General features: G+C 37.4%; 2 protein-coding genes across 5 annotated transcripts in view; one reads left to right on the plus strand and one right to left on the minus strand.

Annotated features, from left to right (window-relative positions):
- Dop2R (dopamine D2-like receptor) overlaps positions 1–13,998 on the plus strand; it is a 151,466-nt gene that overhangs the window by 100,512 nt on the left and 36,956 nt on the right. The gene's annotated exons all lie outside the window — the stretch shown is intronic.
- LOC138133359 (transient receptor potential channel pyrexia-like) lies at positions 2,001–8,327 on the minus strand. Its single transcript, XM_069051227.1, has 8 exons — positions 8,177–8,327; positions 7,526–8,129; positions 7,360–7,473; positions 7,108–7,310; positions 5,591–5,708; positions 2,860–2,999; positions 2,327–2,810; positions 2,001–2,182 (listed from the first exon to the last, which is right to left on the minus strand). Exons 1-8 carry the CDS (start codon positions 8,192–8,194, stop codon positions 2,127–2,129), a joined length of 1,737 nt encoding a protein of 578 aa, XP_068907328.1. The 5' UTR covers positions 8,195–8,327; the 3' UTR covers positions 2,001–2,126.

The following is a 13,998-nucleotide window of genomic DNA, read 5'->3' on the forward strand; positions in this document are numbered from 1 at the left end:
ATTCCGACTTCGGGGCTTAGTAGGGGACATCCTGTTGACCAAGTAAAAATGTTTAAAAAAAATTTCTGTCACTTTGAAAAAAATATCAAAGTTGCCAATATTTGTTCAAAAGTACCAGATTAATATTCTACCTATGTTGTAGGTACTTCCCTTTTGAACAAAAATTGGAAAAATAAAACTTATTTTTTCGAGATAAAGCTGTTTTTTCAAGAAATGTCTTCATTTATATTTTAATATTTTACATAATCATCCTCACCATATTTCAAAATGAATGTCAACCATTTATATTTTTTATTTGAAGAAAACATGATGAAAAGTTTGAACCTTCAGATCATCCATATATCTTTGAAAAGCCCCCCCCCCCCCCTATATTTTTTATTTTATTTTTTCGAGATTCCTGAGATTTTTCCCTACAAAACCCCCGACTTGGAATACGTTAATTTTGCGACAGCCTGTCTAATTGTTATTAAATAGTTTGGTATATTTTTTTATTCCGATTTCGAAAGAAATATGCCACATGTTAGAGTGCATTTAGCAGTAAGCACGAAAATAAATAAATAAAACAGCATTATAGGAAATATTTTCATCGAAAAAAACCAGGTATACTAGGGAAAACGCAATAACAATACTTTCTGAAGATTAAAAAAAAATAATATGACAGAACGTGTAATAAATATTGCGTTTAGGATTGTTTTCCATTGTATATCTGATTTTTTTCCAAGAAAAAAATTCCAATAATGCTATATTATTTATTTATTTTCGCCGTTACTGTCAATTTCATTCTAACATGTCGCATATCGTTGGATTCAGAAAAATAATCTCTTTCAAAATCGGAATAAAAAAATATACCAAGCTATTTGAAAAAACATTTGACCTTGAATAACTTTTTGAAAAAAATTTAGTCTATATTGTGCTTATAGTGTTTTTAAAGTGATTTATTCCAGTTTTTGTTTTATTTAAATTGAGTCATAAATAACGGAGATATGGCTTGCGACGATTTTTAGGATGCACCCTGTATACTTAACTCGACATATGTCAAAGACAGCCTCAAAATTTACAATTAATTCATGTTTTTCAAAACTTTTGCCTAAACGAACACGAAAAACGTTGTGTGCACCTCGATCAAAAAGTGCCTTTTGTTCTCGCCTGTTTTGTCTCGGCTTCGCCTCGACTAAAAAACCCAGACTCGGACGAAAAAGATGCACTTTTTGGGCCTTGATTCACAAATAACTATTTTTGTGTCTCCACAGCGTGTGAAATTTTTCACAATTTTTGAACAATAGGCAAATTTATTTTCAAACAATTTGAGCGAAACTGGAGTATTTCGTGGGCCGCTTTTCAAGGTCTCTCACGTCACTCTCACACACTATCGTCGAGGGCTTTTTGTACAAAGCTTTGTACTCTCTGTACAATTTTATTCTCCCTGGAGTAGTTTTCTGTACCGAAGGAATTACTGTTAATTTTTTAATTATTCTTTTAGTATATGAATCTTTTCACAATTTTTGGAGAAAACTTTCAACAAAACTAAACTCAATTTGAACACCTTATCAATGTAAATATAGAACCAACAGCAAATGTTTTTTTTTCAAGGTTATAATCCAATATTTGTATAAGAAGATATTGAAGCAATTGTTTGCGCGATAGCGCCTCTTCTGTTTGTCATTCTCGAAGACAAACTGCAAACTACATTAAATGTGGAATGAGGGTGCTAAAAACTCGTCAGGAAAATCTTCCCGGATTTAAATTTTATTAAAGCGCAGTTCGACATGATTGGATTAGGACAATGGACAATTCGATCCTCAAATCCTCGGTGATATTTCATACGAAAGCTCAGCTTCGGACGGAAAGTGTATAAACACATATCCGTTATACAATTGATTATCGAAACCCTCTTTCATTATCTGCTTGTGTAGGAACAAGTCCTGTCAATATTTGCACTTTGAAGAATTCGTCTAGAATAGGCAAGTTGTTTTCCTTACCGGCGAAATAAAACACAACACTGTTGTTGAACAATTTATTCGTATAAACAAACAAGTTTTTGTAATTAACTGTGACTAATTGATTCAGCGCAAAATAATTAATTCTATTTGGAATCCATCAACCGCCTCGGGATTCCGCATCAAACTTTAACCGTCGCAATCATTTCGCTCTCTGTGAGATTTGGCAATGCCCACGAGAGAATCTGCAAAAAATCGGTTAGTTACTCGACGCGAACGCAACATTATTCGTGTTTAACCCGGTCCTGAAATATTCAGGGGGCGATAAGTAAAACAGAGTAAAGTGCTCCAGTCGCAGCTTTATCCAGCTTATGCACAACTCGCATTACCTATAAGCCTGGAGGAGAGCTTCTTCGAGCGGCGGAACCTCGTCGACGTCTCCAACTCGTACCTGGTCTCGATGTAATTCCTCCCGAGAAGCTTCCTCACGATCTGGGGAACGTGCCGCCCTTTGAAGCGCCTCGACGTCAAGACCTTCTCCAGCTGGCCCAAGAAGTCCGCCTGCTTCTCCAGCTTCCTGGCGTGGCTCTCCGTCTGCAAGATCTGGATGTCGCTGACGGCCAGCCCCACCATCAGGTTCATCAAGACGATACTGGTCAAAATGATGAACATCAAGAAGATGACTCGGGAGGTGGCGCGTTCCACCCCTAGGGACTGGTCGGCGAACAAATCGCCGTACTCGAACTCGCCCATCATCATCACGGTGGTCTTGACGAGGGCGCGCCAGGGGTCGGCGAACTCGGGGCAGCTGCTGAACTGGATGGAGAAGCTGAGGGCGAAGCCCACCACCAGACACAAGAATGCCAGGAGCACCTGCGGGGACAGGATTGGTTCACCAACAACACTACTCATCCAGGATTACCCTGATGACGTTCTGCAGGACTGCCGAGAACATGAGGGCGTAATAGCCGTAGGTTGGAAGTCTGCCAATTAGCAGCATCAATTCCGTCCAGGAAAGAAGGATCGCTATGCTGCTTACGTGCAAGACCCAATTAGGAATGTCTGCAACAAGAGAGGAATGTTTACGGAGATATTTACAGTCATCTGGGAAATGGGAGCAATCGGGAAGGCTCTCGGAAAAGTGGAAAATGCCACTAATTGTGCACTTTCCCAACAACAACTACTATCAATTCATTATTTCATACCAGAGAGCAAAGAATTTTTATTTCAACCAAAGCAAAAATATTCATTGAAAATGCAACATTTTCCCGAAATTAAATTTAAAACAAACTGTCAAATAAAAACACTCGGCTTCAATTTTTTCCTTCTTTTGTAACCTTGAACCTTGTAATTAAATTGTGACGAGAACGAGATCCTCTTGATTCGTTATTTTTCTTTAAAAGATACAAATTAGCGGCGCGATCGGTACAGAATGAATTATTAAATTATTCATTTCGCGTTTCTCAATAAGCACAAATAAATATTTATCCAAGTAAGCAGCGAAATACTAAAATATAAAAAAATTTGTTATGTTAGTGATTTCTAATTTTTATTTATTATTGGGGCATGTCCAAATAATTTTCTATTTAGGCCCCCTTAATGAAAACGGTAATTTTATGTACTCACAAGCGGGCGAAAATAACTCTTTCTCGGGCGCACTTTTTCGGACGCTGACCGTGGCGCCATCTGTTAGCCTGTTAAGTAAGTTAGCAACGAAACCAACAAAACCCATAATTGTCCTGTCACCATAAATTATGTAAATAAGTAATTGTATTGCAAATAGTAAATTTCTAGTTTTGTTAACAGGCACTGTAAAAAATTGTTAATATGTATTAATAAATTTATCTATTTGGAAAACGGAGATACAAAATAAATTTGTAATTTTTCCAATGATGTGTTTTGCTTTGTAGTTCATGTGGTCGCCTAAAAGTGCCTGTTTTCAAGCCTCGGCTGCGCCTCGGCCAAAAACCTCAAACTCGGACAAAAAAAATGTACTTTTTCTCCTTGATACACAAATAACTATTACCGCTCATTCAAATTTGTTTGCTTGAGAACTGTTTCTTTTAAAGAATCAGAACGAAACTATGTAGTCAAGTTATTTAAAAATAAAACATAGGGCATAGAAACATAAAAGTTCCTTGAAACAACTTTAAATCTCCACTAGAATTTCTTGTTGTACTAACAATGTAATAACATCGTCAATTCAGTCAATTTTGTAATAAAAAAATTTTAACCATAAAATACCCGTTCTTCTGCATCTCGCAGAAAATATTATTTTTAAAACTTTAAAGTACAGTCACCGGATCTTTATTGTTTCCCAGTTGAAGCAGTTAAACAGGATGTTGCAAGTCATTACACAACACTTTATACAGTATACACCACTTTGAAACAAATTGTTTGGTCTTGTGATGACCTGGAAATTATTGAACAACTGCAAATGGTTGTCTTCTTGCCTCAGGCAAATTTCTTTGCTTGCAAATTTGTCTCTTGAATAATCTGAACGAAACTAGTCGAGTTGCCAAATCGTGAACTTTCAAAAGACAAAGTTTTGTTATAAGAGAGTAGAGGAATGCGAAAGAACAGAGCCCCGCGAGCAATATGCAAAGAATCTGCAATCGAATTTTTCGTTTTGTTAACAATTCAATGACGGCGTCAGTCAGTTCAAACATTTTCAAAATTTACTCGACAATGTATCCGCAGCGACAAAATAACTTTTATCCCAAGGATTAACCACTGATGAGTGAATGACAAAAACACGTTACACATGTTTCGGGAATTACCGGATTTCTAGACCTCCCACGCAAAATTTTTTCTTCAATGAACACACATAAATGTGTTTGTGAACAAAAATGTTTGCGACAATATTGAATCTGTCAATCTGCTTTATTTAAATTTGGATAAAATGAACAGTCTGTGGGGTAAACAGTTAAAATGTGTCATATTCCAGCTATTTATAAAGTGGCATTTAAGGACAAAAGGGAAACTGTCACTCTCTCGTATATTTGCACGTAAAGAAGTCGACGTTGTCAGTTTTCATTTACAGATTTTTCACTGGTTTATCGCTCCGCCTTCGCGGCGATATTTCCAAGGTCACAGCCCATGATAGAATCCAATATCTCTACCCAGCTTCTACAATCGTTAAATTTGAAGCGAAACAAGATGTTGTAATGTCTCGTTTCAGTTTTTAATTATCGCTAATGAGCATTCTTCAGTTCTGTCATTTGCCAGACTTTCACCTTGATGAACACAGATCAAATAATAACACTTCATAACGTAAACAACTTTTTAATTAGGTTATTTTTTTCGTATCGCAGCCGGACGAATTTTGATAAAATGACTAGAAACGAATATATTGTATTACCAGAATTCAATTAAAAAAATAACAAAGCTTCATAGATTAGTTCCATTTGGCTTTGGAGGCAAAATTTTCCAACCAGCACTGTGCAAAATTAAATTAAAGTAGACAAATAAAATAATCGAGTTTCAGCAGGTTTTGCATAGTTTTAACTCAACAAAAACCAGCTGTTTTATTTTATGAAATATTGTGAATTGTGGAATTAATCCAGTCGTAGTGTTTGCACACCAGAATTAAAAAATCATCATCCGGAGCAATACCACTAAATGTTTGATTTTTTCTGTCGGGATCCACTCACTCTGCGCTCCATTCCTGGCACGATCCTCCACGATTGCCACAATTAGAGAGAGGGATGTGCAGGCTAGATTCAGCCACATTTCGTATTTCCGGAAATGGTTCCCGTGCGTCAGACAGCACTGCAACAGACAATAAATCAAAACAGAACTCCATTTTTTCTTGCCGATTAATTGTCCCGAATTGTAGTTCATTAATTAAAAATAAAAGAGCCACGGGCTCCGTAATACAGCCCCGGCTTGATTCATTGGATTGAAACATGATTGCGCGGGAATTCAGGCACCCGGAGTTTTTCCGGGTCCCGAGAGACCCGCCCGACTTAACCCACGTCTTACACGACGAAATTATTTCCCAATTAACGGAAACTATCAAAGCAATTTAACGTTTTAATTGGACCTTAGTCCCCGGTCGATCAAGAGGTCCGGCCATAAATAAATTCGAAAAAAATATATTTTCAGCTGATACAAAAAATGTAGCTCTGCAACTCTATCCAGAGGACAACAAAGTCCACAATTCAAAAAAAGATCATTATTTTCGACAAACGGGACACGCTGGGGAGCATTTCAAATTGTGGTAAAAAATGAAAATTGTAATTTTATGTTTTGCAATGTCAATAATCGAGAATGGCCAGAAATTTGTTCCAAATGGTATCATGAATTTCTCTATAGTCTATAGACAGTGTGTGAATTTTTTTCATAATTTTTAGACAACATATAGTTTTTTTTCAGTTATGTATTACAAAGTTGCGCAAATTCGGAGTATTTCGCGGCGCGCATTTCAAGGTCTCTCACGTCAAAACTGTAACAGCTACAATATTACCTTCGATGGCTTTTTGTCTGGAATCTTGTGCTCTACAAAAAAGCCTCTACATGTTTTTGCTCTACATGGCGCAGTTTTCGATACAGAGAAAGATAAATCAAGAATTTTTAGAAATGGTTTAAATTATTGGCTGAATGTGAATGAATACAGGGTGTTTTTGAAATGCGTGCAGAAATTTTAACCACGAGCTACTGGCTTCATGTAGAACTCGGAAAAAATATGTAAAAAATTCTGTCATTTTTTTTTAATTGCTTTTAGTCTTCTACGTTGTTAAACAACCTCGCAGGTAAAATTTCGGCACATTTTAAAAATACACCCTGTATATCATATTTTATAAAATGTACACCAATGCGGTTTCCTTGTTTTAAAGCATATTTCCTATAGGTTATTTCGCATTGGCGTACATTTTATAAAATATGGTATACAGGGTGTATTTTTAAAATGTGCCGAAATTTTACCTACGAGGTTGTAGGGCAATGCAGAAAACTAAAAGCAATTAAAAAAAAATTGTAGCTCAAAAAATAAATGTCATTTTATTTTTTGACATACAGAATTTTTTTTAGAATTTTTTAAATATTTTTTGCGAGTTCTACATGAAGCCAGTAGCTCGTGGTTAAAATTTCTGCACGCATTTCAAAAACACCCTGTATGTAATGGGGTTTAATTAGGATTTGGAGAAAGTGAATATGATTTTGGAGGTACCTGGAGGATTCCGTGGACCAGGAGACACGTGGCACTGACGATCAAAATCCACCTGGAGGCGGCCATGATCCCGTCAATCCCGACGTAGTTGTGGGCCATCAAAGTGACATATACTGAGAGGGAAAGCACGAAAACCACATAAGCGGCAATCCACAAATAAAAGAAATAGCAGACCTTGGACCATTTGAGTGTCAGGTAGAGCTCTGTAAAAAAAATCCGTTGATGGGGTAATAACATCGATTCCCCGCTCACCAATAAGAGGGTGTTGTAAAACTTCTGTCTTCTCCTCGTCGTTGGCAGCTACAAGCAGGCTGGAAATTACATCCATTTGTCTCGCGCCCTTCCCCGGAGCCAGTACTCTGAAATCTGGACGTGGACACGGAAAACTCCATTATCGCCTGTCCCGCCCCCGACTTACCGACGTAGTAGCGGTTCTTCTCGTTGACCTTCTCCAGACCCACGCTCGAATCCAGGACTTCCCTGGTGAACTCCACCGCGCGGGTCATGTTCTCGAACACCGCCCCCATGACTGTGTCCTCGTTGGCGTCGGCGAGACTCAAGTCGGCCCCCCGCGCGATCAGCATCTTCAGACAGGCCTTGTGGTCGTGGAGGGCGGCGAGGAAAGCAGGTGTCCTGCCGCTGGCGTCCCGACTGTTGATCATGTCCTCGGTACATCTCTTATCGGCGAGCAGCAGGCCTAATATCCCTTCGCATCCTTTTTCCGCCGCAATATGCAATAAATTGTTGCGGCGGACGTCGGCCCCGGCCCTTAGCAACGCCGCCACCAAGTGCTGCTTCTGGTAGAAGACGGCGCTGTGGAGGGGCGTGTCGTGGCAAATGTTCACGTCGGCCCCGTTTTCGATCAGGATTTGCACGATGGAATCGTAACTGGCCTCATCTTTAATGCATTCGGCCAGCAACAGCGGCGTGCAGCCCTTCTCGTCCCGCGCGTTCACGTCCTGCTCCCGGAGCAGGAGCCGGACGGCTGCCTCGTCCCCCGACGCCACAGCCCCGTGCAGACCCTTCAAGAGATATCACGTGTCGAAATCAACAATCGATAGATACTCACCCGGCGCTCATCCGCCATAATGAAAACACGACCACTTCATCCAGGAACAAGGTAATAAATGTGAATTGGGCCGAGACCGCAACTAGCCCATTCAAGATTAATAAACTCTTATCGCGCCGAAACCGCTTCCCTTATGGCCTACACGAGCTTGTTTATCGATAAATTTTAAACATTTATTTACATTTTCATGAACCGCAGATACGGCAGCGTTTTGCGCACTTGCGGGCGATCAGAAACTCATCAAGATTTTATACATTGGAAAATGATCAATCACCACAGCTAAAATTAAAAAAACGCAGGAGGTGAATCTTGCAGGCGGAGGGCTTTGGTGAAGATGAGAGAATCAGCGGATGCAAAAAATCGAATCGCAGGGTGACTTAAGGAGACTATTTCTTCTTGTTAGAGTCCTGTTGGGAGGGAAAAGATTGGATAAGCGGCGTAAAGCGTTCCTTTATGTTCTTTGTGCTTTTGTGTATTGGAGGCAAAAAATTAATAGACTTGCTTCGACTGGATTTGAAGGTTGGTTATTAGAGGGCGACTGCGAACAGGTGACTGCAAGAGTTGGGAAAGAGGTATTTTTCGGTCAAAAGGTCAGAGGAGACCAAGAAGACACAAGAACTTACGACAACCGAAACATCAACCAATATTATTTAATAAATTAAATCTTCTATCATTTTTGCAATTCATTAATTACTTGGAAATTCAGTAAAACCTCGTTGTTATTTTTTATTTAACTAAAATGACAAGATATCGAACACTTTCAATCATTTTCCAATCTATTAAATGTCATTTTTGTAAATAGTATTAGAAATAGCAACTTCCGGATTTCTTTGTCCTTTTCATAAGTATAAGATCCATAAAACACAATCAATAGATTCAGTCTACTCTGAGAGTACAAAATTTAGATTTCTTTTTTAGTTTAGAAAAACATTATTTAAGATTTTTTATAATTTATGAAGTGAAAACTTCTTTAGACGCAACATTATTCCCGGGCAGAGAATTAGTTTCACCGTCACGGCGCTAAGCGTCAGGCGTCACGTCACACGCTTCGAGCTGAAAGGCTCATTCGAGTAAAAAATGTTCACTTCTGTCGTGCGGTCTTAAGCATACACTCTTTTTTTTATTTACATATTTATTTATCCAATGACAATCGTTTCATATCTTTGTAAAATTAAATCAGCAAGAATCACTTTACTTTTTGTAACTCCAAAAAACGTACAACCATCTCATTTAACTTAATTTTATTTAGTTTATTTAATTCCGAAATGTTCCAACACATCCATCATTGTTGCTACTTATCAAATTCTTCTTGTCCATCTTAGAGAGCAAAGTAATTTTTCTATGTAATTTTTACAACAAAATGTATCAGCTCAGGAGTTTAAATTTTTCTTGTGTAAAAAAAACACGTACATAAACACATTTCTATTTCAAGTTGTTTCTCAATTTTTGGCACTTTACTCTTTGCCAAAATAATTTTAATACAACTTAAATGACTCGAACTTACCTTTTTAGGCTATCCCGGCGCATCCACCATTTTCGCTTCCTCAAATTTCATTTTCGAAAAAAAATTTGATTTTTTTGAATTTCTTTTTTTTTAATTTTTATTTATCCAATGATAATAACAAAGTATCGCTTCATGCCTTTGTAAAATTTTACTTTAAATCCAACAAGAATTACCTTGTTTTTTTTCTAATTACAAAAAACATACAACCTCCAAATTATCAATTTTTCACAACAAAATCTATCAGCTTCGGGTTTAAATTTTTCTTACGTAAAAACAACAAATATATCAACACATTCCTATTTCAAGTTGTTTCTCAATTTTTGGTACTTTACTCTTGGCCAAAATAATTTTAATCCGACATTCAAGACATCAACCTTTTTACGCCATCCCGGCGCATCCACCATTTTCGCTTCCTCAAATTTCATTTTTCAGAAATATCTTTAGAGATACAAACTTGCAGTTTTTCTTATTCAATTCATCGTAATAAAATCCGCAAAACACAATTTTCAAATTTTAGTTCGCTCAAGTGACAACAGCAATATTGACATCTTTATTATAAGATTTCCCGGTGCATCCACCATTTTTCAATTGATAAAATATTTTTATAAATACACCTTTTCATAAGTATAAGATCTATAAAACACAATCAAAAGATTTAGTCTAGTCTGAGAGCACAAAATTTGGATTTATTTAGTTTAAAAAAATAAACTGATTTTTTTTAATTTCTTTTTTTTAATTTTTATTTATCCAATGATAATAACAAGTATGGTTTCATGGCTTTGTAAAATTTTACCTTAAATCCAATAAGAATCACCTTGTATTTTTTTTCTAATTCCAAAAAACATTCAACCTCCAAATTATTTATTTTTCACAACAAAATCTATAAGCTCCGGGTTTAAATTTTTCTTACGTAAAAACAACAAATATATCAACACATTCCTATTTCAAGTTGTTTCTCAATTTTTGGTACTTTACTCTTTGCCAAAATAATTTTAATGAGACTTATATGACACTCAAGACATGAACCTTGTTACACCATCCCGGCGCATCCACCATTTTCGCTTCTTCAAATTGAATTTTTAAGAAATATCTTTAGAGATAGAAACTTGCGGTGTTTCTTATTCAATTCATCGCAATAAAATCCACAGCAGATTTTACTTCGCTCAAGTGACAACAGCAATATCGACGTGTTTATTTATAAAATTTCCCGGCGCATCCACCATTTTTCAATTGATGAAATATTATTTTTATAAATACACCGAGAGCTTGCGATTTACTTTGTTCACTTCATCAACACAAAATCAATAAATGGCAATGATATCTGGTGCTGTTTCCATTGTTTTTCCGCAGCAGCCTCTATAAAATAGAGGTTTTAGATTGATACCACACAGCAAATGATATAGCAATATAGACAGGTTCCAATTTGAGAGTTTCCACCATTTTGCAGTTTATTTATTATCGAGAAATTCAATAAAACTCCGTTTAAAGTTATTATCCAACAAGAAGGACAACGATATATCCAAACTTTTCCAATTTATTTTGTAAACTTCACTTTTCGTAAACGCCACTAGGGGGAAAAATCATTTCACTAATTCGGTATTCTGTAAAGACATAATTTTTATACCAGAGGAATTGACGTCTTTATTTCTAAACTGTCCCGGCGCATCCACCATTCTTAGAGAATAAATTTAAACATTAAAGAAGTGGTAATTGTCAACCTTCGGAGGAATTTACATATGAAAATTTTTGACTATCGGAGCAATTTCCAAAAACTTCTGCCCAGTCTCCAAAATATCGGGCCTTCAAATAAATATATATTTAGAGTAGGCGTAGGCGACATTCTAATTCTCTTGACAGTGTAATGTAATTTTTGTAGGTAACCAATTATTCTCCGGAGTTACACAGGTTACATAGTAAGCTTTTTCCCAATATCATATTGTCATATTCCGTGGAGGGGGAATAGGGAGAATGCACTACAAAAATTAAAAATATTTTCTAACCTAATTTTCATTATTTCGTTAAAATGTCAGACGTTTCTTGTGTCATTTTCTACGCTGGAAAAATGTTGCAAACAATTGAATTTCCATAGATTGCTCTAAATATAAATTTATTTGAAGGCCCGTTATAATAGGTCTTAGCAACATTTTATTGAAATTGGAAGTTATTTCACACGTGAGGTATTGTGGTATAAGTTGTTATAAATCGTGAAACTTTTCCAAGGAGATTTCGATTAAGAAATCTGAAATAAGAGTCCGAATGCGAATTTTCTTGTGTAAATCCTTGCGGGGCAGTGCGAAGTTTTCCGCCAAATTTCGGACATAATAGAATCTGATAAATCAATAGCAATGGCGCACCTTAAACATAAAGTAACCGATTTAAAAAGTTTTTATTGCGCGTATAAATCAAGATTCGGTTGTCATCCGAGAAAAGGGGACAGATGCAGCGGAGCAAGAATCGATCTCATCCCGACCTTTTTATTTCCTATATTGAATTATTGTCGTCCATCAGGCGAACCTTCTTCCTGATCGATACTGCAATTATGTTAAAGCCGAGCGAAGAATTCAAATTACTAAAGTTCAGGCTACAGATAATCCGTTTAAAACGGGGAATGCGGATATGAAATTTTTGATTTTAATGGAGGAATTTGCAAATCGTCAAAACCCCGGCAAAACGTGTGTTCCCGGTTTGTTTCATTAATCGAGATCCGCTTCGTTACCTGCCGGGGATGCCGCTGCACGCACGGCCTCCAGGAAACCGCCGCCGCGGAGGACACAGATTGCAGATCCGCGTAATTAATAATGTTGCAAATGCGCACAGACATGGAGGGTTTTTATCCGCCGCGAACAGATGCGGCCATTGTCATATTTAATTAAACACTACTCTCTATTGTTGCGCACACAGATTATTGTTTTATTTTCGGCAAAAACTCCACCACATTCATATCTATCGCTGATTTATCAAATCCGCAGGATTCGATCATTTTTACCTCCGCCCCGCCGGTATAATCTGTCCTCGCGTTCGGATTCTATTGTCGCCCCATCGAATAAAAAAAATCGCGGGGATAAAACTTTTTGCGACTTAACTCGGGGAAACAATGGAGATTCGACCTAATTTAGGAAAATTGGAGAAACAGAATCGTTCCGAGCTTGGAGATTTTTTATATTTAATGTGCGTCGAGACGCGCCGCAGCCGCATCCCGCTTGATCCTTGCATAAATTCTTGTAGAAAACCGCCACCGAATTACCTTATACATTTTCATTATGGAAAATATTTTATGAATAAAATGTGGAAAAGCGTGAAACGAATAATAATGGCGTTGCTTCGATGCGGCCACCGATTTGTATATGCGAGCGTGCACATGCAACTGTGTTTATTTTAATAACGGAGGAATGCTCTTCAATCGGACAATCTGCATAAATCCATAAAGAATTTGCAATTTGCTGATCGACCGCGAAGTTTTCTTGATGCGGTTCTAGTCTGTTCCAGATTTTCTCTATTTTGCCACCGAGTACTGTGGCCAAGCGCCTACCGCGCCACTTTACATTCGGGAGGTCCCGGGTTCTAACCCCGGTACTGCCGTACCAGAAGTGGGTTTTTTTCAAAGGTTTCCCCACACCATCACATCGTGGTATGATCACAGATAAGGCGATTGCTGGGTCAGTATCAACCTCTGCAGTACCACCTACCACCGTACCCATCCACACCGTACCCATCCCGAATCTTCCCGTCAATGTGGCTGAAAAGGCTCTGGAAAGCCTCACCTTCGGGGGAGAATGAAAGATGTATCTTTCCTTCTATTTTGCCCTGATTGTCCAAGATTTCTGACAAAATGTGTAATATTGACGAGTTGCTCTGAAATATTTGCATAATTTTCGAAAATCTATTCAAAGAATTCTTCTCTTCGACTGAACGACCTTCTTACTTGCGCCATTTGTGATTTTAACATCACATCTGACAGCATGGACACGCCCACAACGAACGTATTTTAATAGGAATAATTTCATTATTAAATATTTCGTGTAATTGATAAATAAATCGTGACCTATGGACTTTTTACTAAGTTTCAACGATAATGTGATACCGACTCTCTTTAAAAATATCCTGGCGCTTCCACCATTTTTGCCATTTGCAGATTTCCATGTTTGACTAATTAAAACAAAATCTCCAAGGCACAAAAGTTTCTGTGTATAATTTTATAGTAAAAAAATATCTAGGATTTTCCAGTTGAAACATCCCCGTCTGTGTACTTTTTATACGAATTAACAAATATTTTTAATTCAAAGAGGAACTTACAGCTCTCTGGATTTTACTATCATAA

Source organism: Tenebrio molitor, chromosome 6 (genome assembly GCF_963966145.1).
Source record: "Tenebrio molitor chromosome 6, icTenMoli1.1, whole genome shotgun sequence".
In the NCBI taxonomy this organism is placed as follows: domain Eukaryota; kingdom Metazoa; phylum Arthropoda; class Insecta; order Coleoptera; family Tenebrionidae; genus Tenebrio; species Tenebrio molitor.

What these genes read in the sequence shown, in the direction of transcription:
- LOC138133359 (XM_069051227.1), bottom strand. An exon ending in TGCCAGGAATGGAGCGCAGA is followed by an intron (nt 3,000 to 5,590) that starts GTGAGTGGATCC and finishes CTCTTGTTGCAG; the next exon opens with ACATTCCTAATTGGGTCTTG. An exon ending in TCCTGCAGAACGTCATCAGG is followed by an intron (nt 2,811 to 2,859) that starts GTAATCCTGGAT and finishes CTGTCCCCGCAG; the next exon opens with GTGCTCCTGGCATTCTTGTG.